The 24,841-nt window shown below is 34.4% G+C and overlaps 1 protein-coding gene across 5 annotated transcripts in view; it reads right to left on the bottom strand.

The window, feature by feature from the left end:
• Window positions 1-699: 699 nt before the first annotated feature.
• Window positions 700-24,841, bottom strand: part of CEP192 (centrosomal protein 192) — a 58,524-nt gene continuing 34,382 nt past the window's right edge. For all 5 annotated transcript variants that reach the window (XM_058176764.1, XM_058176763.1, XM_058176762.1 and 2 more), the window contains 16 exons: window positions 24,194-24,358; window positions 22,553-22,813; window positions 22,267-22,373; window positions 20,555-20,664; window positions 18,732-18,873; window positions 17,681-17,850; window positions 17,272-17,395; window positions 16,417-16,522; window positions 13,898-14,096; window positions 11,882-11,961; window positions 10,531-10,626; window positions 5,925-6,044; window positions 5,366-5,484; window positions 4,658-4,766; window positions 4,248-4,306; window positions 700-1,072 (listed from right to left, as the gene is read on the bottom strand). In XM_058176764.1, coding sequence (XP_058032747.1) covers window positions 934-1,072; window positions 4,248-4,306; window positions 4,658-4,766; window positions 5,366-5,484; window positions 5,925-6,044; window positions 10,531-10,626; window positions 11,882-11,961; window positions 13,898-14,096; window positions 16,417-16,522; window positions 17,272-17,395; window positions 17,681-17,850; window positions 18,732-18,873; window positions 20,555-20,664; window positions 22,267-22,373; window positions 22,553-22,813; window positions 24,194-24,358 — 2,106 coding nt within the window. In that variant the 3' untranslated portion in view covers window positions 700-933. The remainder of the gene's footprint in view (window positions 1,073-4,247; window positions 4,307-4,657; window positions 4,767-5,365; window positions 5,485-5,924; window positions 6,045-10,530; window positions 10,627-11,881; window positions 11,962-13,897; window positions 14,097-16,416; window positions 16,523-17,271; window positions 17,396-17,680; window positions 17,851-18,731; window positions 18,874-20,554; window positions 20,665-22,266; window positions 22,374-22,552; window positions 22,814-24,193; window positions 24,359-24,841) is intronic.

The raw sequence follows: 24,841 nt of genomic DNA, 5'->3' as shown, positions 1-24,841 counted from the left end.
CTTATTTAATAAAAGTCTAGCAACACTTCTAGGAAACATAATACACATAAACTGCAGCTAGATCCAAACAGAACAATCAAACAGAGATTTCTTATAACCTGTATATCAGTAGTAGAGACTGTAGCACCAATACTCATTATTACAATAGTCAATGATCTGTTACACAGTATTGACTGCCAAGAGTTTCAACACAGGTCACACAATTAATTTACTGTTCTCAATCAGCTGGAATCAAGTGGTCTACCACTTGGAACCATTATATATTACTCAACTTCTGGACAGATTTAACCTTCATTCATGAAAATATCCAGAACAATTTGCCTGCCCTTGAGACGGTTACTGTATTATAAATGCTTTGTAACAATGGTATCATTTTTAGTCCATCTGAAAGAAATAATTTAATTGAAAACATTCACAAAACCTTTGCCACTTTTAAACATACAAATTCCAATTCAATCTTTAACATTCCTAGAGGAGATTTAATAACACCATTGCCATCTGGCCTAAGGCCATATTATGGGAACTTGTACTGCAGTAATGAGCAAATCAGGTGTGGACATATAACTTTGGTAGCAACTTTCAACAATACAGTTGAAAGTTATAGAGTTTGATTTTATTAGATACAAAATATTCATATAGGAGATATAAAGGAGACTTAGCAATAAACACAATAAAAGGGAAATTTTTAAAAAACGCTTTATTTTTTTAAAAAAAATGAACTCATACATTGTCATTTGAGAAGTCATAATCAAAACAAGTTACTTACATTGCTGCTTTCAACAGCAAAAGTGCACTGGTTCCATGATAGCATACATTACTAAATTTATTTTATTAAAATTTACAAATACTTGAGTTACCTATAAATTTATTTTGTATACAAAAATGGAAATTTAATAATTTACTCATAGTGTACATGGTTAACAATATATTTAACTATTTTTCTGCCAAACCCTCACCAATTAGTTGAATAGTAAGAGTTCCACTTTTATCAGTTTCAACCACCAGTAAGCATTTGAAAATGCCTGAGGACCTTGGTTTGAATTGGACTGGTAAATTGCAGTAGTGGTGACATCTGCGAGAGAAAATGTATAAGAATTAGATAAGCATTTAACTGACTGCTTCAACTTATTTAGATTGAGAAAAAGAAAGTTCTGGAGCTCTATTACCAGCAGAGTATTTTCTTATTACAGCTTGTCAGCTGGTTGTGTTATTCTGGAGAGGAAACAGAAACTATCTATATGATTACAGTTGTATACAAGTAGTCCTTGGGGTATGAGGCAGTTGTAACTAGGATTGCCATCACTGAACAATATGATTGTAAAGAGTTGTCATGTGATTGCTAACTCTTAGTGATAACTGCAGACCCAGTTGCTGTAGTAACTCGAGGACACACAACTGTTGTGTGGGAACCAGTGGGAATCTGAGGTAAAGACTGTGGTGTTGCTACGGAGTTGGGGGGAAGGTGTAGACTGTGCATAGGCAAAAGCAGGCTGAATAAAAAAGGGCACCATGCAAGACCATAGGAATGATGTGGGGCAAGGGAAGGAGGCCATTATGCCACATGAAAGGAGGCCAGAGGAAGAAGGGAGCCAAGCGAATACAGAGAAGATGGGAGAAGCAGAATACCTCACTATATAAATGGAGGGAGGCTAGAGGCACCTACCGGAGTGACTTGCAACTTTCCCTGCTGGCTTCTGCATTGATTTTGTTTACGGGTTAGACAGCAGGAAAGGCACAAATGGCAATCATATGACCACAGGGTGCTGCAACTTTCAAAAGTACGAACTAGTTACAAAGCACCATTATCACAGTTAGAGTTGTGCAATGGCTTGAATTTTTAGGATTAGTTGTAAGTGCCACTCATTCAATGCTATCACAACTTAGAACTGTGACTGAACAAGTGATTTTTAAGCAAGGACTACCCTTTAGTTTATAATGACAATCATTTCTTCTAAAACATCAACACTATTCAAGACAATCTTACATGTCTGACAAGAACTGAACCGTGGTGGCACAGTGATTAGAATGCAGTATTGCAGGCTAATTCTGCTGACTGCGAAAGGTTCAATCCTCACTGGCTCAGGATTGACTCAGCTTTCCATCTTCCAAGGTTGATGAAATGAGGTCCCAGATTGTTGAGGGCAATATGTTGGCCACTAAGTGAACCACTTAGAGAGGGCTATAAAGCACTGTGAAACAGTATATAAGCCTAAGTGCTATTGCTAAGGGTGCCTAGGGCAATCAAATAAGCTAAAAAGAAACTGTAATACCTAATACAGAGTAAGCAATCTGTGGGTCACAAGGGGCACCAAACATATTCCCAGACTGTCCTGCCAAATTTTGGCAGCAAACTTTCCCTTTTTTCAATGCTTCAGTTCCATTTACTCTGTGATATTGTTATACACCAGGTATATTCATCTGCTGGTCTCAGTGACCCAAATAATTATGTTGAAAATGTGAATCTATGAATGGAAAAGGATTATTTGCTGCTGCCATAGGCCATAGGTTACCAGTTTTTTCATTCCAAAGTTTAATATAGAAACATTTAAATGCATTCATTTTCACTAATGTACATATAACCAGCCCTCTGTGCTCCTCCTTCCCAGTGACTTAAGTAGGAGCACAAGGATGAAGAATGAAACAGGGATCAATTTATTTGATGGCATTTGATTACAGAATCAATAATAGAAGTCATGCTAGCCAAGTGATGAAGTTAATCAGTAGGAAAACTTTTGTAGTGATCAAAGCTGCAGGTTGCACACCCCCATATTATAAACAGTGATTCTCTCACTGACTAATCTATGGAAGACTATTGTGGCTCATTTTGAATCTTTTACAGATTAAAGGATAAAACAGTAAAGTATTTTGTAAACTTTCATTTTTACAAGTATGTAAACTGTTCAGGTACCCATCTCTCTTATGACTTTCATTCTGTTGATGCAAAATCTATTCCAGATTATTACTAATATTAAAATGTTTAACAATAAAGGAAACTAATAATGCTTTTTATTATAAAAAATCTAAAACCACTGGAATTTTGGAAGCAATTAAACCAAGCTAAAGCTACAGCAAACAAGAACCTCCAGATATATACACCTACAACACAGATATATCTCATCTTATGACTGTAACTGAACCTGTAATTATGGTCAATTATGGTTATTGCAGTTGTAAATCAAAGCACCCATATGACTAGACTGTTATTTAATAATAATATGACCGTTATTTTTTTAGCCTTTTCACAGTAATTGTTAAGCAAATGCTAGTCATTAAGTGAATGCTGTAATCATTATGCAAATCAATTCATTTGAATGGACATTTTTAGTCCAGTTTGGTCTAGTGCAGGGTGTCAAACTGGTGGCCTGCAGGCTGGATGTGTCAAGCATAGGCCAAGCCCACCTCAGCTCTGCAAAAGAAAAAACATCGCAAAACGTCACATGACAGCAATGTGACACCATGAGTTTGACACCTGTGGTTTAGTTAAAGAACTAGAAAGTAAGAGACTGAGCTCAAGTCCCACCTTAGCTATGAAAGGAAACTGGGTGACCTTGGGCCAGTCACTCACTCTTAGCCCAACTCACCTCACAAGTTGTTGTTGTGGGGAAAATAGGAGGAAAAAGGTGGGTTGGATATATTCATCACCTTGAGTTATTATAACAATAATAAAGATGAGATATTAATAAATATTGTGAATCTGGTAGATGTACATTAGTGCTCACGGAACACGACAACTAGTCATAAAGCTGATCTGCCCGGCATGCAGTCATATGATTTGGGGGGGGGGGAAGTGTATCAGTTTATTAAAGCTGGGGATACTGTCAAACCCAGCTCAAGAACCACATAGAAAAATCCAGCCAAAGTTCAGTTCTTTATTTGTTCACACCAGAATCTTGCCAGATTACCCTATATTCCCCCCACCATAATGGATTTACCCTGAGAGATTATAGGAAGTGGCTATCCTAACTCTCTGTCTCTGATCCAGATATAGGTTATGTTGTTTTTTTGTCTTGTACCTGTCCTTGGAATGTATGTTCTCTTCCTGCAAAACTGATGCTTCAATGTAGTTCGTTGTACCACCTCCCCCTCTGTAGGCACAACCATCCTATCCGCTTCATGGGCCATAAAGTAACTGCTCCATGGCCATCTTAACCTCAAACAGTCATAAAATGACCAATTATAAAGAAAGGAAAGGAATATCTATATGCCTCCTACCAACTGTCTTAAGAAAAAAAATCATTTTCACTCACCTCAAATTATAATGGGAATGCTTAATATAAAAAGGCTCTCCAGGACTTCTAAAGTTGAGCTGTAATTTAATAATTGTTTAAAATATTTGAGTTATTTTATTCATTACCCAGCAAGTATATAATACCTCATGAGACATAAATTTCATTTAAAACAGCCATATGCAGGTTCCACGGAGAAAAAAATATATAATAGCTAAGCTTGGCCTACAAATTATGATATGTATTTCAATATTAGGATTTACATTTAATATGGTTTCTGATTTTAATAATTATTACGTTCTACTGGAAAGTAAATTAGCAAAAGAAATGATCGAAATAACTTTAACACAAATACAAATATTAAATGTTAGGTATGTTAGTGTGAAGATTTATCAAATGCAACTTGAAGCAATGCTTAGAAGTCAATATACCTGGCAGGAAGACATAGAATAATTCTTCATGCTGATTTTCAATGTACTTGATTCACCAACCTTAGTTGCAGGAAATGTATAGACATCTTCTTGGGCATATACCCCTTTCCTGGTTTAAAAAAAAGAAAAAATTCTACTAAAAATATTCCTGTTTTATTATTTTTCATGCTCGCAAAATAAAACTGTGTTTTTCCCCAATTCTTGAACAATACTAAGATGTTTAGTTGAGTAAAGAGTATTTAAATGTAGACTACTTCATAGTTTTGCATCTCACGTTCTGAATGTAAAATATTATTGTTTCTGATAAGAAGATTGATCTTTGTTCTGGTAAATTTATTACCTGGGGGAAAAAATCAGTTTGGGATTACACTTAATAAACTTTGATTTTTAGAGAAGCATGACTGAAAAGCACCATTTATATTTTATCATCATGCTAAGCCGTATTTAACCATGGTTTGTAGTAGCTTGGCTTGTATATAATGTTATACCATAAATCGGGATTCATGAATCAAAATAATAGATCACACATCACACTAAAAATCAAATCCTTGAACAAGGCAAATCTATGGCAAATCTATTTTATTAAATAGCAGTTTGTAGATCTCATAAAATACTACTAAATAGAATGTATATTTAAAACATTGAGAATTTACTTTCTTTAGAATGAATATGCAGAAATGTATTTTATAAATCATCCAATTTACATACCATATGTTGTGATCAAATATACTGAGGTATTCTCTTCTTTGTGATACATCTCGAATATTGATTTTTACCAATGATGATGTGGATACTTTGTTTTTTAACTGTTTACTGCTTAGGATACTCTGTTACAATATATAAATTACAAAAAAAAAATTAATTAGAGAAGTGCTATGCTTTTTTATCCATTAATTATGCAGAAACCGAATCAACCAACTAATTCTATTGTACAGAAATTAAGTAAACCAAAACTACTTCTTAAAGCTGATACTTTCATACTAAGGTTAGTGTCATTATACTTGCTAGAGTGTAGGACAAGATGTAAGAGATAAGTGCTAGTATTTTATCAAACGCTGATATTTTACAAAGTATATAACGTAAGATTTCACAAAAATATTACATTTAAATAGTTCATTTTAAGGCTTTAATCAGAAAGCAATTATACATAAACATACAAATTGTTTACCGTAGGGGTATTTTTCTTCTTCTTCAATTCTATGTAAAAAGAATGTTATAATCATGACTCTAATTCAAACAAAAAATAACTACATCATTCATATCTTACCATTCCACAAAACTGAAGTCTATATTTGTCTGTCAAATGAGGCTCATGCAATGGATGACACTCAAGATCCCAAAACTGAGAATAGTGCCCTTTGTCTCTAGGTAGAAACGACACTATAATCTATTAAAAAATTAGAAAATCATGAATGTATGACTATTTGACCAAACTTGAATTAATAGAATGAACTATATTTGAACATTATGACATGATTTTATTTAAAAAAAAAAGCCACATTGCAAAACTTATTGTTTAAATATGTTCACCCAATGAACTATGGGTGGCTTAGAAAATATAATTAATAATTAAAACAATTAAAAACATAAAGAAAATGAAGCAAGACAGTCTGGACTAAAAGCAACCATTAAAACCAACCACACCTACACTGTCCACAACAACATATTAACCCCAGGCCTGAGACCAAGGCAGGTTTTAAAGGCTTTTTGGACCCTCAAGAGACAATAAGTTGTCTATATCTCTGGGGGGATGTTATTCCAGACCATGGGAGAAGAGAAGGTACACTGATTAGGTCTCATAAAATGACATTTAATGAAGGGATCTGGAATTCATCAACTCGGTCCAAACACACTGGGTAAGCAGAAACCTCAGTAACCAAGTCTTATGCCATAAAAGGGCTTTAAAAGTAATAACTAGCACCTTGACTCCATGAGGAAGCCAAAAGGCAGCCAGTGAAGCTTGCACAGCAGTAGTGACATGTGTCAATAATATTTGCAGAGAAATATTATGGTCTTTAGTGTAGTATTGCTATTCTCTTTTCCATCATGCAACAAGATCCACAGGCATTAATGAATACAGATTTTAGTACAAGTCTCATATGTATGGAGGAGAACACAGTTCCTCTTCTCTGCCAACACTCCAGACTAATTTGTTTAAGCAGTTTGCTTACATAGCTGCAATTGGATGACTTTAGTAGACATGCTAAGCTATGAACCATAGGTGGAGGGTCAGGAGGCATATATATTTAACAAATAAATAATGCCTAGAGCATATAGCTAACATTGAAGAAAAAGTAATTTAATGTTAAGAGTTTATCTCGCCTTTCCATTTTAGGATCTCAGAGGAAATTAACTGACAACAACCCTATAAGGTAGTTTGGGCTGAGAGACAATGAATTCCTTAGTAAGTTTCTATGGCTGAGGATCTGGGCTTCAGTCTGGGCTGCCACTCTGTGTGTGTGTGTGTGTTTATGTGTGTCCACTTTGTTTAGGAATTTTTTCCGCAGCCATTTGGGAGCCATTTGGCATAAAAGCTGCATCTGTTGTTCTTTACTATCACCTAGTGGTCACTATGAAAGATACACAGAAATGGTTCAGTTGGGATGGCGGTGGAAGGGGGAGCAGGGAGATGAAACTAACTGTAGGCAATAAGATGGCAACAGCCTAATTTCCCAGAAGGAGCTGTCCTACTGCCTTGTCTTATGCCTCTGACCTGTTCCACTTCCTTCCTTACAAATTTGTGTAGAAAATACTCTTCACTGTTTGAATCAAGAAAAGGAAAACATGCCATAGAGAAAAAGGAACAGAATTTTTTGTATGGACCAAGGACTTTAGAATATAACTATCCTCTGAAAACAAGAGAATGAAAATGAACTTTTGGTAAATTTTTGAAAATAAAAAAACAAACAAAAAACCTGGTATCTTGGTCATGTATTTCACCATTCTTTTCTGCTCAACTGCCAGAATTGCTACAATATATGTTAAGGGTAACAAAATTAAAATTAATCTTGCTAATAATGGATGGCAGATGACCCTTAAGGCAAAGAGCATCTATTGGAAACACCTTAAACTAAGCACATCTTGTCCAGGGTTTGCACATCAGCTGCAGAGCTTAGTCATGTCAACTTAAAAACATAGTTGCTTTAAGATTTGTACCTAATCTTAATTCCTGTTTGTAACTAATCGCACTTTGTCCAATTCTCTATCTCAATCAAATCTGGCTCTCTATAGCCCCTAATAACAAGATTCACCCAGAATGTGAAGTTAAAAGGCAAGAAAAGTATCTTTCCTGAATGCATAAAGGTAAAGATACTGGAACAGCAACTACTTCAGAATAATTGGAAATTATTCCAACACAAAGCATTCATTTTGTGCAATGTACTCAAAGAACAATGCTTTCGTATAAGGTAAAGGTTTCCCCTGTCCAGTCGTTTCTGACTCTAGGGAGCCAGTGCTCATGTCCGTTTCTTAGCCGAGGAAGTAACAGGAGCTCACCTCTTCGCACGGCACTTGGGTCATGAACCTGGGCTGACAAGTTCATATATTTAGGACCAACTAATAAAATCTTTTAGAGAGACTGAAAGTGTTGCGGCGAGACAGTGTGGAAATAGAGGGCTATGACGAGCCTTGAGAAAATCCAGGCTGACAAACCGCTGTTGGGGTGTCTTTGGACCGATCCGTCCGGTAGGGACGGGGAAGAAGGAGAGGCACCTCGGAAGACCAAGAGGAACAGGCAAGTTCCTCGGAGGTCGGAGAAAACTCTTCAAACTGGTGACAGGGGCAGTGGCCATGGCAGCCATCATGAAGCTGGGGCAACCGGAATAAGTTTTGAGCAGGAGTGGTGATTTGGATGGAGTACTAATACTGGGTGAGTGACTGGCCAACTCACAGGTAAAAAAGAACTTTTGGAATTTTTTTGAAAAGATGTCCCTGGCGAGGAAACAACAGCTAATTGGCATCAGGGAATGTTAATGGCGGGAGTCGGACAAAGCGGAAGCTAAAGCACTTGCCCAGAATGGAGTTTGCTATTTGGATTTGAACAGGAGTGAGAAAATTAACGTATTATAAGACAAAAACCCTGAAAGAAAGTAGTTGTGTAAGAAGATTGGAAATAACTTTAAAAATTTTGAACATTGAAGGAAAAACAAAGAAAAGCGTACAAAGAAAAGTGTAAAAAAAAAGATTTACAATTGGAGTTGGACTTGGATTTTAAACTTGAATTTGGGAAATATAATATTAAGAAGAAGAAGGAAATTGGGGAATATTTGTAATGTGGATTTAACACACAAATTGATTACTTTGCTATTTCGTTGATTGGTATTGTGGGTTGGGTTGATTGGTATTGTGGAGAGAGACATCTGTTGGTGGAAAACAAGAACTACAACAATTAATTTGTGAGCTGGAAAAAATTCTTTTTTTTTAAGCAACCTTGATTTACAAAAAGCCGTGGGAAGTTTTAAGGAGGACACTGGGATTAACACTGGGGAAATAAAAAAGAGGAAAAGGGAAATTGGAGGGGAATTCAGAGATTTAAAAATCAGAGAAAAGAAACAGAAGAAAAGTTATACTTTTAAAAAGAAAAAAAAAGAAAAAAGAGAGAATGGGATGAAGAGAGAAAAATCTTAAGAAGTGGAGTGCAGGAGGGACCAAAAGAAAAGGGTTAAAAGGGATAATTAATAGAAATAAGGTTGGGAAATATATTTACATATGAATTGTATTATGATTAATATGGGTAATTGATTAATATGGGTAATATTTGAAAAAGATGAACATATTTAAGAAAATATGTTATATGTTTAAAATTATTTGAATATCAATATTTATGATTGTAATAATTGAATTTAGTGAAAGTAATGCTTATAGTCATAAGTGATTTGTGTTAGGATTGATATTGTTGAGTGCAATATTGGATTTGATTATTCTTTATTATGAAGAGATTAAGATAATGTTTTTTGGATTATACTTTACTATGAAGAAATTAAGATGATGTCTGATATTTGATAAAGGAGATGAAAAAAATAAATTTAAAGAATTTTGTCTTTGAAGATAAATGGAAAAGATGATGAAGTGCAAATTGGATATTATTACAATTGAGAGATTAAAATAGTGTTTTGTATTTGAAAAAGGAAATATGAAAAATGAATTTAAAGAAATATTTTGTTTATGAACATTAGAATATTGAGAATTATCTATCAAGAAGGGAAGTCAATGGAAGAGAGGAATTGCAAATTTGATTATAACTGATTTGGATTATTGAAGGAGATCTGAAAAATAAATTTAAAGAAATATATTTCTAGTGATAAAATGCTAAAATAATAAAAGCAAGAAATAAGAAAAGATAAATTGGTCTATCTGATAAAATATTAAATTATAATAGGAAATTAGGAATTAAGGAGGAAAGGATTGTCTTTAAATTAAAGGGTTGTAAACTGAAAAAGGAAATGAGAGAAAATAAATTTATAATAATGTAAGGTTTGGGGTTAGGGCAAATGGTAATATTGTTTATATATTAGATAAGAAGCAGAAGGAAAATAAAATAAAAAAGCAGAGAAAGAGTGTTATGGCAGAAATTGAAATATATAAGTTGTGTTTGGGGATGTTATAAACTGTACAAGTTTTTTGACTCGGTCAATTCTCTGTTCAGATAAAATGCTTTGTTTGTTTGAAAAAAAGAAAAAAAAATTCTATAAAAAAAATAAAATCTTACTGATATGCTTGATTTATTTTCAAAATAGAAGTTTCCACAACAACCTGTCTTGAGGAACAGTTTTATCAATTATAACCTAGGAGTTTGGGACATCTTCTCTTCCTTTAAAGTAAAATCAGCTAAAAATGCAATGAATTACTATGAACATGATCAAATAGTGACTTACTTTTTCTTTTCCACAAATTTCAAGGGTACCTGAAAGATAGGAACATTGGAAAGCAGCATATGTAGCTCTGTAAACATCTCCACTTTCATCAACATCCTAAAATTAAACAATTATTAATCAACACTAGTTATATGAAGCAGTGTTTAAATAATTTTAATTACATTACTTTTGATTGACCAGAGATGATGAGTTTCAGTAATATATTGATTTCATGGTGTAACCATTATGTGAACATTGTTTTTCTTGTTTATCAATACTGTTAGAATGAAACACCTAAAATTATTTCAAGTTTTCACTAAAAGTACATCTATCATTTCTTGACTCAACAAATGAATTTCATATGACAATGTATGTGAACAAACTAAAGCTGATAGTTTTAAACCTGATATATACTGCCTTTAATTAGCACATTTTCAAAAGCATTAAATCTATGTTTGTCTTTTTGTAACTTTTGACAGGGTGAATCAGTCATAGGGCAACAATTTTTTAATCAAAGTACCTCAAATGAGCTATTTTAAAGAATGTACCCAAAATCCAGGATCCACTACTCCCATAAGAATGACATATCAAGGATTGTGTTGGCAAAATAGTAGCTGTGCAGCTGCGCCCCACCACTGCAGTCTGGTGATGGGATTTCCAACACTCCCTGCCAGCTTCCCACAGGCAAAATCAAGGGGGAAACCGCCTGGAAGTCAGAATTCACTCCTCCTCCCAGTGCTTTTTTGTCCACCCATGGCCAATCTGCTTATCCATTAAGAAAATATCTCTGAAACAATGACAAGGTGGATCATGGGTTGCCTAGTGAATTCTGAAGTGTTTTCTTAAAATAAAAAGCAGGTTTTTATTAAATAGAGCTTTACAAAACATTCTATCCACACCTGCTCTTCTGGTGATATAACAGATTTTCTACATATGGTATTTAACAAACTTTTCTTGTATGTAAGAAAATACTTTCTTATTAAAGCAATCAAGATTATTGAATGAAATATGAAATTGTTTTCTGCAATAATATGAAATATAAGATTTAATACAAACGATTTCACTTTCTGATTTGATCCAAACTTCTACATAAGCAGCATGTAAGTTAGCAATAGCTGTAATTACAGTAGTTTTTATATCCTGATTAACTAGTTTTTTAACTGAAGAATGAAAAGCATGTTAACCTACATTATGCTTTGTATAAACCTTCTTTAATAAATAGTTGCAGAGAATGGCTGAAAAGACCGGTAAAAACACAAAACAAATTGCTTAAATGAACAGATTATTTCTTTATTAGAATTTATGTAGAAATTTTTCTTCTATAAAATTTTCTTGTCCTAATCTTTGAAAGCAAGATTTTTTTTAAACTAACCTTGACATACGGTGGTGCAAAAGAAGTCAAAAACCACTTCAAATTTTCATCTCCATTGTTTTCAATCTCTAGGTATTTTTCTGTAAAATAAAATGGCTGAACAATAAAATGCTAATAGTAAATTTCACAGCAGTCCATAGAAACAAGCATTTTGTTGAAAATCTAAGCTGCTTATTTGGTCAGAAGTGATAATAAGTTGTAACTATAGTATTATTGCTTTCCTACAGAAGACCAATGTGATACAAATATTCTCTTCTTACTCCAGCATTTTCTGAAGGCCGAATCTGAAAAGTCACACAGCACTTCATGCAAGTAGTCCTCAGTTTATGATCACAATGGGATTGGAATTTCTATTGTTAAGTTGGTAGTCATCAAGTGATATATCACATGACCACAATGACTTATAATGGCAATCCCAGCACTTAGCATTGCGGTTGTTCACCCAGGGGTGAAATCTAAAAATTTTCCCTACCGGTTCTGTGGGCATGACTTAATTGGTGGGTGTGGCTTGGTGGTCAGGTGACTGAATGGGCATGGTCAATAATAATAAAAATAATAAAGTATACAAAACTTAGGAGGCACCGGTCTACCTTCTTTAAAAATAGAGGCTTCAGTCTACCAATTGCGTATACCTTCTTTAAAAATAGAGGCCCCCATCTACCAATTGCCTTCTACTGAGGCACCAGTCTACCTTCTTTAAAAATAGAGGCCCCGATCTACCAATTGCGTTTTACTGAGAGGCACCGGTCTACCAAGTGCCTTTTCTTGGCAGGCACCAGTCTACCTTCTTTAAAAATAGAGGTGTCATGTCCCACTCCTCCGCTGACGGCCAGGTCAGGGAAATCCGAATCAGGCTTGCCTCTGCAGCTCTGCCCAAAGTCCTAGCAAAGTCCTCAGAGCAGGCAGGAGACCAGTAAGTGACTTCAGCAAGATAAGTTCGACTTTGCATGACTCAGAGACTGCCAGAAAGCAGATCCTTTATATAGGCCATGGGGTGTGGCTCCATGACTCAGCACTCATTAAGGCCTGCCCCTCCCTTCCTTCTGTTGCCTCCGCCTATCCAATCTTCTGATGCGAGGGTCACTCCAATCAGCTGTTGGAAGTAAACTTTCCTCAGGCTCACATGCTGTGGAGGAGGGGGAAGGGTCTAGCTGCTCCGTTTGCCTGGGCATGGAGCCAGGGCTGGGGCCGGGGGATGCTCCCTCCTCTGCAGCCTGCTTGGGCATGGAGCCAGGGCTGGGACCGGGAGGTGCCCCCTCCTCTGCAGCTTGTCTGGGCATGGAGCCAGGACTGGGGCCGGGAGGCATACATTCCTCCGTGTTCGGGAGCAGATAAGCAGACCCCGGCTGCGGTGAGAGCGGACAAGACACAACAAAAGGCACCAGTCTCCTAGCTGCCTACAGCGCTGATCAGCTGTAGTGCGGCCCTTTGAAGTGCCGCGGCAGTCATTTAAGGCCGTTTGCAGCTGTATCACCACCAAGCGCTTCAGGGACAGAGAAGAGGAACAGCGAGGCATGGGCAGTGGGGGGGGGCAGGGATTTTTGCTACTGGTTCTCCGAACTACCTGCTCCCATCACTACCGGATCATGCGATCCGGTCCAAACCGGGAGCATTTCACCCCTGTGTTAACCGAGAATTGCAGGTCATTAAGTGACTATCCATCCCATCCCAAGCCAAGCCATTCCAGGTTTGGTTCTTCCCAGCCCTGAACCTCAGTAAGCTAAAGGACTGTCTTCAACTATCTCCCCCCACCTCCCCCCTATCTCTGCCTTTTGAGCCATCCTGTACCCTGCCTTGAGGGACAGCAAGAAACATCAGGCTTGCATGATTCTGGGCCTGCTTTCTACATCCATATAAAAAAAAAAGACAGCAAAGACAGTGAAAAGATTCTGCAATGCTAGAATTGAACTTATTCTTTGTTTTTATTCTCTCTTTGTCTGTCCTCTCTCTCTCCCCCTCTCTTAGCACTAAAAACATGTGACCCAAGGATACCAATATACCTAAGTTAGAATTTACCTGAGTGTTCACCAGATTTTGTTTCAGGAAAAAATATGGTCCGATTTTTTACTTCAAGTTTGGTCAGCTGTTTTTTCTGGCATGGCTGTATGTGAGTAACAGCTAGTTCAGACTGTTGTTGAGCACCCATTTTAGCAGTTGATGAGCTCTTTTCAGATGACTTCTCAGTGATATTTTCCCAAATTTGAACCTTAACAAGCTATACATAATACAAAGACATAAAATTCATACCTTTTTCTATGATTTGTCTCAAGTTATTTTATTTATTTATTTATTTATTTTATTTAATCACATTTTTATACCGCCCTATCTCCCGGGGGACTCAGGGCGGTTTACAGCCTAATAAAAACATACATATAAATACAAAATAAAACACCAATTAAAAAACTTATTAAATAAGGCAGAATATTAAAAAATTGCGATAAAAATAATAAAACCCCGTTAAAACCAAATTTAAAATTTAAAATTCTAGTCCAGTCCTGTGCAAATAAATAGATGTGTCTTAAGCTCGTGGTGAAAGGTTCAAAGGTCAGGAAGTTGGCGAAGTCCTGGGGGAAATTCGTTCCAGAGGGTGGGAGCCCCCACAGAAAAGGCCCTTCCCCTGGGTGTCGCCAGTCGGCACTGCCTGGCTGACGGCACCCTGAGGAGTCCCTCCCTGTGAGAGCGCACGGGTCGGTGGGAGGCAATTGGTGGCAGCAGACGGTCCCGTAGGTAACCCGGCCCTATGCCATGGAGCGCTTTGAAGATAGTTACCAAAACCTTGAAGCGCACCCAAAAGGCCACAGGTAGCCAGTGCAGTCTGCGCAGGAGAGGTGTCACATGGGAGCCACGAGGGGCTCCCTCTATCACCCGCGCAGCCGCAGAGTTAACATATGGATATCCATTTAGAAGTGCCATCCAAGACATATACCCAAACATACTAGGGAATTAACTACTACAATTCAACTGCAATTTCAAAATAATTAATGTAACCAGCTAAAAGCAATCCTATCAATAGCTTAATAGAAAACATGAATTTAAATCTTTTAAAAGTATTTTTTTTTACAAAACAGTGGAATTTACAAAATCATTTGTAGACTTAAGGATTAGAGCCTTCTTGTAAGTTCTCAGGAGGGTGTAGTAAAATATCTTGATTCAGATGCTATTAAAAATGTTTCTTTTAAAAAAATATTGTATGGTTTTATTCTATTTTTTAAATTAAGAATTATTAAAAGTATGAGATTACTGAATACTTTCCCCTATTAATGAATCTATAGATATGATTAAAAACTATATATTTTACTAAATATATATTTTATTTATATCATTATTGTTTTGTGGAAAGTAATAAGCATTAATATTTGTTCAAGAAAAGAAGTATACTTTCTTAAACGATCACTTGGCAAGAGAAGATTTCAAGAAATCTTCATTTCCACTTCTATTTTTCATTTTCCATTTTTCCTGATAAGGATTTTTTCCTTGGATGATAGACCAATCAATTTGACATTATGGTAATTTAAGCTTTGCTAGAAAACTAGACACTATTAAAAGAGAGTAGTCTCAATTTATGATGGCAAGTCAAAAGAGGTCTGGTAGCATATTTTCCAACTAACAAGTTTTATTAAAAGATGTAAAGTTTTGTGTGCTCTTGCTCACTTTGTCAATTGCTAGTTCTAGGTGCAGCTTAAGAATGCTGACATCAAAATAATAATTTTGATTGGTTTTTTTTAAATTTACTTGTAGAAGCAAGATATATCTGATAGTTTTTAATTTCGGTGATTACATATTTGGACCAATTAATATTTTTTATTTTAAAAGATACTTTTTACCAGATAATAATAAAGGGTAGTTTTAATCAATGTTTTTTTTAAAATGGATCGTGATACTATTTCAAGAACGTTCATCTTATATACACGGAACACTTTTTAAATCTATATGATAACATTTGAATCCATTACTTTTAGTTTATATTTTTCTTCAGTCTCTTGCTCTTGATCTCAATCCTTCATTAATTAGATCGATAATAGAATATAAATTCTATTGTTATATCTAATCAAGCTCCCATAACATTGTTTTTTGGGAAGTCTGTTTTAATAGTTCAAGATGGTTTTAAAATGTGCAATTATTAAAATATTTATACTTAATAATTTAAAATATACTTTTAACAAGCAGCTAATTAAATTATTGTTTCGGATATTTTTAAGAATTATATATGAGTTGGATTATCACATGTGCTTTATACAGCAAGAAAAAAATGAATTTCAACCAAATAAACTGGAAAAATAACCCATAATTGGAATTACTAATTTCATCTCTATGTCTTGTATGTTGAATGTTCCTTAAATGCTATAAATCAGTATTGGGCATAAGGATAAAAAAGAGATAAATCATTAGTTTCTACATAGAACAGCAGTGCAATTTTCTCTGCAGTCCCTTCCCATATTTTTCAGAAAATATGGATGCTTATAATATTAAAACTAGGTATGATATCATGAGTAACACTTTATTTTAGAACTTTGGTACATTTTTTGAAGACTTACTTTTTGTCCACCATCACAAAGAATGTATATAAGGCCACTCCATGGAAATATTGATTTATTATCTGCAAGTGACGGATTCGGACTCACATGAATTGAAATATTGCTCCTAGAAAATGAATTCAACACTTAGTTCTGAACTTAAGTGAAATGAGAAAACTTGATGTAAGAAATTATAATACTTGATTTTTATAGAAGAATCATAAACTTCACAGTGGTTAAGGAATTATACTGAAAAAGTTCATATACTGATGGATCATTTAGCAAAACATCCATAAAGCACTAGAACACCACAGATTTATTTTATTATATTGTATATAAAAATAGCTAAATATTCACGTTCACATAACCTGCAATGTGGAAAAATATTTCACTATATACCGTATATACACAAAAGACATGTGAACAGCAGAAAGGCTATTAACTTTGCAATGGATTCTACGCTTTCAGATTATCAAAATGCTGTCATATTCTATAAGACACCCAAAAAAACATACTTTCTTTCTACAGCAGTTGTGTTCTCTTGAGTGTTAGGAAATACACCTCAAAGTTGGAGAAATAGGACAAAAATAAAATTTGCAATTAAAATGCAATTAACTTATTAAAGTTGAACAATCAATTTACTCTATTCAGACTCAATTTGTAACTCATCAACAATTACAATCAAATGACAACATTAGGAACCACACTTAATGGCTATAAAAAAACTCATATAACAAAATGAAATTATTTACACTCACAGTATATTTCTATGCATATATTCTGAATTCAATGCCACTTTCAAGTAAATGAATACGGAATCAAAAGGCACTATCTGTCTGTTCTCATTAAATATTCAGAAACAACAGAATTACATACCCTGGTTCAATAGTTCCATGTTGAGGAGTTACTGTAAGACAATGAGCAGGCCATGATAGTTCAAATTTCAATGATCGGTTTGAGTTATTCGTTATTTGTGTATATTTAGTAACTGTTGCACCACCTTTTGAAATAAGAATTGCGTGAGTTTTCAGATATCTTCCACAAATATTTGAATTATAAACATTATATATACTTACTGTTAACTTAAACAAACTTGTAAATTTTGACAAAAAATAATATCCATTTTTTCTGAATTGATGACTGATTATTCAAGATGGAGAATTATCACATTCCAAGGTCCCATTATATTGTATGATTAATAATTTTCAAATAAATATAAGACTAAATCAACAGGGAAAAGGTCGCAACAATATTATTACGTACTAAAACTTGACAAGTTACTCACTTTGAAAAGGAGCTGTGAGAATCAGGACTTCTGGTTGAAGAGTCCAAGTTTCATGAGAAACAAGAGTATTTTCATTTAGGCCATCATTTTTTGAAGATAGGGCACAGCCATGAGGTCCTTTAACAGGTAGTACATCCAGAGTCATAGCAGATTTCTCAGGAAAATCAGGTCTTTAAATAGTTAAAAACTAGTTAATCACTAGCTATTAGGAGAATAAAGAGGGAAAAACGTAACTGAAAGACAATCACCAAGTTTTGACTGTTACAACATATGATGATCATGGGCAGGCTCCACTAGGGTCATAAGCCTAGGACTATCTGCAAAATATTTAGGGTTAAATGTAACAGAGCCCAATATCAACGAGCTTGTAATGGAGGTTAAAGCATAAAGTGCTTTGCCTTTTTTATGTGTATTTATTGTGTTTGTTTGTATTTAGATTTTTCTTATTCTTAAACTATTGTGTATAGTGAGCCACCCAGAGTTATTTGCTTAAGATAGACAGCCACATAAATGTCAAAGGAAAAAAGAAAGGTCCTCTCCTTCCTTGAAATGCCATATGCTTCCTTTCCCCTCCCTTCAAATTTCTCAACTTCACACATTTTCCAAAGGAGAAACCAAGAAATATTGACTTTTCCAGCTCCTAGGTGAAGTTTTTCAAAATAGTTCTAGAACCATAAACTGTTCTTTCCTGGAATTCTTGAGAAAGAAAGGGAATTTAGAACTATACCCATGATGTAGAGAGAGCAATTTCATGTGAGAGCAATTTTATTTTTATTCTTGGGCTGTATTTTCTAAACTTTATAATTTTGTTCTAAACAAAATAGAACAAAGAGAAAAGATCCAGGAATACATGAGTTAAAAATACATTTCATTCAGATACACAGTGTTAAAATTTACTGGAGCATGTTAATTGGCCACTAAGATCTCTTTTTTTTAATCTGTAATTCCCTTATTTAATAAGGAACTGTTTATTAACAATTTAAATATTTAAATTTTATTTCATTAGCAATATAAAGCATTCTTTTTTAAAAAAAAGTAAATAAGCCATTACCTCTCCAATGCCACTTGATGTACTGAAGATGGCCTAGTAGCAGATACGGTGCTAGCAGAATCATTAACAACAGAGAGTGTAATCTTTCGCATGTTTGTCAAAAAATACTGGAGATCATTTATGTGTTGTGGAAGGTCATATACTAGAAAATAATTAATTAGGTAAATTGAATTAATGAAAGAAAAGCACCACCATTCCAATATTACAGTTTTGCATCCCATAATCTTTATAGTTTTACCATATGTGGAATGTGTTCTCAAATAATTTCACAGACAAATTCAGTGGTAATGAAAACAATAATAAATGGACTCTACATACAGGGTTTCAGGAATCTTCTATTTGCTCTGGACTTTTTGGAGAGGGATTGGATCATCTGAACAGATTTTTCTTAAAATTTTGTCCAAGTAATGACAATGGAAAAACCAGCTAGTGCCATTAAATATCTATAACAATTCTTAAAATAACTGGCTCTATTGTACATGGTAAGTTAAGTAGACATACAGCAATGTGGAATGAAGTCTTAAAGTATTGGAGCAATCAGAAAACCCCGGTTTGATTTCAGTCACAGAATCTCAATGAGTGACTATAAAGGGATTAAGAGCTAACCTCAAAGAAGGAAGAAAGGAACCACTGAAGGATTTGTAGAACAGATTACACAGTCCTAAAATGAAGCAAGTCTGAGAGACAAAACTCAAAATAACTCCATTTTAGTAAAAGATGAATCAAGAAGAAAAAGAATCAAGCTTTTAGATTCTGTTCCTTTATTATTATGACAATAAAGCAGCATTCCTGGTATCCCTTTCATATCTGTTTCTTGACCTGGCCTGTTTTGAAGGGTGAAAGTGGCTTTGGTTCAGCCAGTCTCTCTCAGCCCAACCTACCACACAGAAGGATTATTGGGGCTGGGGGGATATGTTTAATTCTGAGCTTAATTTTTTGTTTGCATAGGAAATAAAAATACTAATACAAACTAAGATCAAAAATATTAATATGCTACCTAGAAACTATAATTTAAGAAAAAACTTTTGGCTAAGGTTAGAAATTCATTTCAGAAATAGAAGGGAAAAAGTAAATTAGTAAAAATGTCTATTGACAATTCATTAGTAAAAATGTCTGACTGACATTCAGTCAAATGCCAAGGATATGCAGTGTGTGTCAAAAGCCCAATGAATGGGAATCATAGCTAGTGTCTACAGAATCATGAAGGAGGAAGTGAGGAGGATATATATATATAAAGTTTATTGTCATTGTATGTATATACACAGTATACCCATACAATGAAATTCACATAACACCCAGAGACCAAGCCTAACACAAAACAATCCCCAGACACAGCCCCACCCACCAAATTTTTTTTTTTGTTTACATTTATATCCCGCCCTTCTCCGAAGACTCAGGGCAGCTTACAGTATGTAAGGCAATAGTCTCATTCTATTTGTATATTTACAAAGTCAACTTATTGCCCCCCCAACAATCTGGGTCCTCATTTTACCTACCTTATAAAGGATGGAAGGCTGAGTCAACCTTGGACCTGGTGGGACTAGAACCTGCAGTAATTGCAGGCAGCTGTGTTTTAATAACAGGCTTCTTACAGCCTGAGCCACACTGCGGCCCTAAACTCCCCATCCCTAAACCACCCAAGCATCCACACCATAATCACCCGGGAGGAAGTAGAAGTAGATTCAATGTCAGTAGAATCTGATCTCTGCATCTGCATTGGTTTTATAATACAATGGTGTTTAGAATGTGAAAGAGGAATGCAAAGAAAGCAATACATTTTAAGTGTATACATATAATATAAATTACATAGAATTTCAAAATACCTTCTTCCACCAGCTCTTCTCCGGGAAATTCTTCATCAAATTTAATATTTACTACTGGATTATCAGGAGAAAGTATTTTTTGCAATTGTTCAGGTTTATGTTGTATTGTTCTAAGTAGAAAATTTTAATATGATTTTAAAGATAACATGTTTCATGAAGTAGTTGATAAAAGAAAAACATTATATGGTATAAAAATAGTAGTTCCAGGTTTAAAAGCAGCATATCCAAGAGTACTAACAAGCTACTGAGGTAACAAGCTACTAACAAGCTACTAACAAGCTACTAACAAGCAGGACTGAGCTAGATTTTAATTTACGGGTTTTAAATTGGGTTTTATTCTTATATTTTTAATTATTAGGCTTTTAGAATAAGTTTTTTAATTGTTTTTAGACTGCATTTATCTGTTTTTAAATGGCTGTAAACCGCCCTGAGTCCTTTGGGAGATAGGGCGGTATATAAATATGAATAATAAATAAATAAATAAATACTGCCAAGCTACTCCTTATTATATATATAGATATAAACACGATATAACTATGGCTGAAATTTAAAATCAATGTAATTTTGATTCTGTAAGGAAAAAGACATTATCCAATACTTTAAGCATTCATGGTTAACCTAAGAATCTGACAATTATTTGCTTTAGATCAGGGGTGTCCAAACTTGGTCCCTTTAAGACTTTTGGACTTCAACTCCCAGAGTTCCTCAGCCAGCTTTGCTGGCTGAGGGACTCTGGGAGTTGAAGTCCAAAAGTCTTAAAGGGACCAAGTTTGGACACCCTTGCTTTAGATCCATGGAATAAAACGCTCCATTTGTTCCTTCATCTATCTACAAAGTATTCTGAGCAGCAATAATTTCACTTTGTAGTGGTTCCTGAAGAGATTAATCTATTCTGAGTCCTCTGCATGATGATGGGACTCAAGAAGTAAAGATTTTAGAGACTATAACTACTAAATGGGTTATTCTGAATATTCTTTTTCGTCTGTTAAAGAGATTCATAATAATAACCTGCCATTAGAATATTTTTTAAAATCATGATCTGAAAGGTCTCCAATATGCATGAATCATTAAAAAAATCAGAATCTTTCAGATTATCAAATACAGTTCTGAAAATGCAGGTGGGACATATTCAACTGGAATCACATTAGTCTAGAGGCTTTCTACTGGAGCCATCTGCAGTATAACATTTTCCAACTAAGTTTCAGATTAAAATTGTAAACACATGGAAGAATGTATTTGGGATGCTGTGATTCACTGTTAAACAATTTAACAATTATCAGCACTGTCAAGACAAACCTCAGAACTCTAACATTAATGAATAATTTATAAATCTATCTGGTCCTTGTTAAATTGCCCTTTGATGTGAATAGTACAATTGACATTGTACTATTAGCATTTGATTAGGATTGTTAGTACCATAAAGAAAAAATGAAGCTAACTGAAAGGCTATATTAAAAGTCCTCTGAATCTAGTACATTTTTAACAAATTATAGGTTCAATAAATTGAACTATTAAATCTCAAGGACAAAAACCTTATATAAATTAAAAACTGCATAAATGCAAATTATTTCAGTATATAGAATTAATTTCCTGATATTTGAATTTATTCCCTTCCTTTTGAACCAATTATTTTAGATTATGAACAGAATGACTGTTAAGGGAATAGCTATGAATTTTTAAAGCTACTTTGGCTTTCAAAAAACAGATCTTACCTGCAACATTGTTGTCTCAAAATTTCATCACCATAAAACAAGCAAATTGTAGACAACACTGATGAATTCTTGATTTCTTCAGAGGGAATATATGTAATTGCAATTCTCTGAGAGAGAGTTATTATTGTATTAAATTTCATATATTTCTGTAAACACTACTATATTTGATTAAAAATATGTATGGATACAAAGCAAAATGATAATTAAATTGATATGCTGAAATGCCTAAGAATTTAGAAAAGTCTTATTTATCCAAGCAATTACATGGCTGGCTTTAAATGTTTACCTGCTTCGAACCTTCTTTAAGGATGAACTTTTCTGGAAGGATTCTCATTGTATTTGGATCCATGACACTTTTTTCATAAATGTTTTTAAAACACAATACTTTCACATAGGCAGCCCGGCAGCCCGTATTTTGTACAGAGAAAGTAGTATGACTTGTTTTACCAGGTGCTAAATCAGGCAATCCTAATAGGTATCTGTTAGCCTGTTTTTTAACATCTTCTAATCTCACATTGCTTTTTCCTCCATAACCATACAATGGTATCTAAAAGACAAGAGAGAAAAAACCCCACAAACAGGAATGACATTAATTGAAAGAGTCCCTTCGTACTCTTTTTACTTGCTTAGTTCAAGAAAAAGGGTGCATCCTAAATTATGAAAGTGCATAAAAATCTTCAGGTACACCCACTTACCAAGTTAACAAAATGTTAACACTATAAAAGTTTAAACTTAGAGGTACCATGTCTGAAAGATTGCCTTCGCCTCTATGTACTCAGCTATTTGCTCCTACATATTGTATATATTTTATATTGGAGGGGATTATCAGAACATAAGAAAATCCATATTGTATGAACAAGGTCCGTGCTTATGATACTGAATATAGACCACAAATAGCACAATGGTTAATCAGCAAGCATTATTTTTAAAACCAGCTTAATTAGATATGTAATACTAACTGTTATCTTTTTATTTATTAAACAAACAAATATAGCTGCCCAACTCATACATAAGTGACTCTAGTCTAGTGGCTTACAACCAGTGGTGGGTTGCTACCGGTTCGTCCAGGATCGGGTGAACTGGTAACAGCAGCGGCAGGAGGCTCCGCCCACCTGCCCGGATGCTTCTGGGCATGTGCAGAAGCATCGCACACATGAGTGAACCGGTAGCAAACTAAATTGAAACTCACTACTGCTTACAATATCTTCAAAAATCCATCACATTATAAAAACCCATAAAGAACCCCAGCCCATCACCCAGGGCAGCAACAACACAATCAAATCAGCAACTTGATCTTTCTTAAAATATATCTCCAAAAAAAGTCCTGAAGTGGTGTTTAAAGCTCTTATATCTCTGAAGCTATACTATATTTTATTTTATCTGCACTTCTTTTTTCTGCTTTTCTTAAGAAAGTTTATAACTGTGTCATTCAAACAAATATACAGTTTTATCACTAAGTGATACAAGTCTTGTAGTATGTAGCAAATCATATTTTAGCACAGATGGGGAATCTAATTTCTTGAGTTCTCATTCCCCCATATTAATCAGAACAAAAATATATATTCCCTCTGTCAAGAAACAGCAGCCACAGTGTATTACAATAGTGCAACAAGGTCAGAGATTGAATTCAGACAGGCTAAATGGATTATGTTAAAAATAAAATTACAATTTCACAGACAATAGTAAAGGTAAACACTGAAAAGTACACTGAAAAGTCCATAATGACATGAAATATCAGAAGTTCAAGGATATTTTATTCTCTTAGGAATGAGAAACTGTGGTAGTGTATAAGCTTATTCTGATCGTGTTCTAATTTTTTCCTAATTTAAATTTAAATATGTATCACCTAAATTTATTTCAGAGCTGAAGAAAAACAATGTAGTAAAAATACTTAAGCATCACATTATAAGTAGAGAAGACAACTTACAGTGAATTTGATTCCTAGTTGAGATAGAACACCAAGCTGTTTCATTTCCAGCTTTGCAAACATGCAACTTAAACGATACGGTGTAAATGTTAGACAGATACTATAATCGTGCTTTGGACGGATCTTGATTTCACAGTTATTGTATACATATTCTCCAACTTTCAACTACAAATGTAGAAAGAAAAAAAATCATACTTTTACCTGAGTTACGTTCTCAATAAATAATTTTAGTTTGAAATAATTTGTATAGTTCTATAAATTAAGACAAATCATTCTGACAAAATTTTTTTTCCTAAAATCTTATTAGCATGAATTCAAAAAATCTTGATGGATGAAAATATTTTCCATTCACACCCAGTTCTATTTTGTAACGTTTTCCATGTGCAGGCTCAATAGTCAAAACAATCTACATGCATTAACTTTCTGAGAGGGGCTTTGTTAGAAAATGACAACACTTCTCCAAGAGATAGGCTTCAGAACTGGCAATTACTATACTCAGGAATGCTGGTTTACTCTAACAAAATTAGCACTAAACATTTTAAAGTTGCTTAACATTAAATAAAACCAACATTTTTTTCAAAATTTTAGTCTTGAATCATGTAAGCTTTGTAATTTATTTATATTTATTGATAAATTCTGCTGAATTCA

Source organism: Ahaetulla prasina, chromosome 3, assembly GCF_028640845.1.
Source record: "Ahaetulla prasina isolate Xishuangbanna chromosome 3, ASM2864084v1, whole genome shotgun sequence".
NCBI classification, from domain to species: domain Eukaryota; kingdom Metazoa; phylum Chordata; class Lepidosauria; order Squamata; family Colubridae; genus Ahaetulla; species Ahaetulla prasina.
The sequence above is the reverse complement of the archived record's forward strand: the minus strand, read 5'-3'. Positions and strand labels throughout refer to the sequence as shown.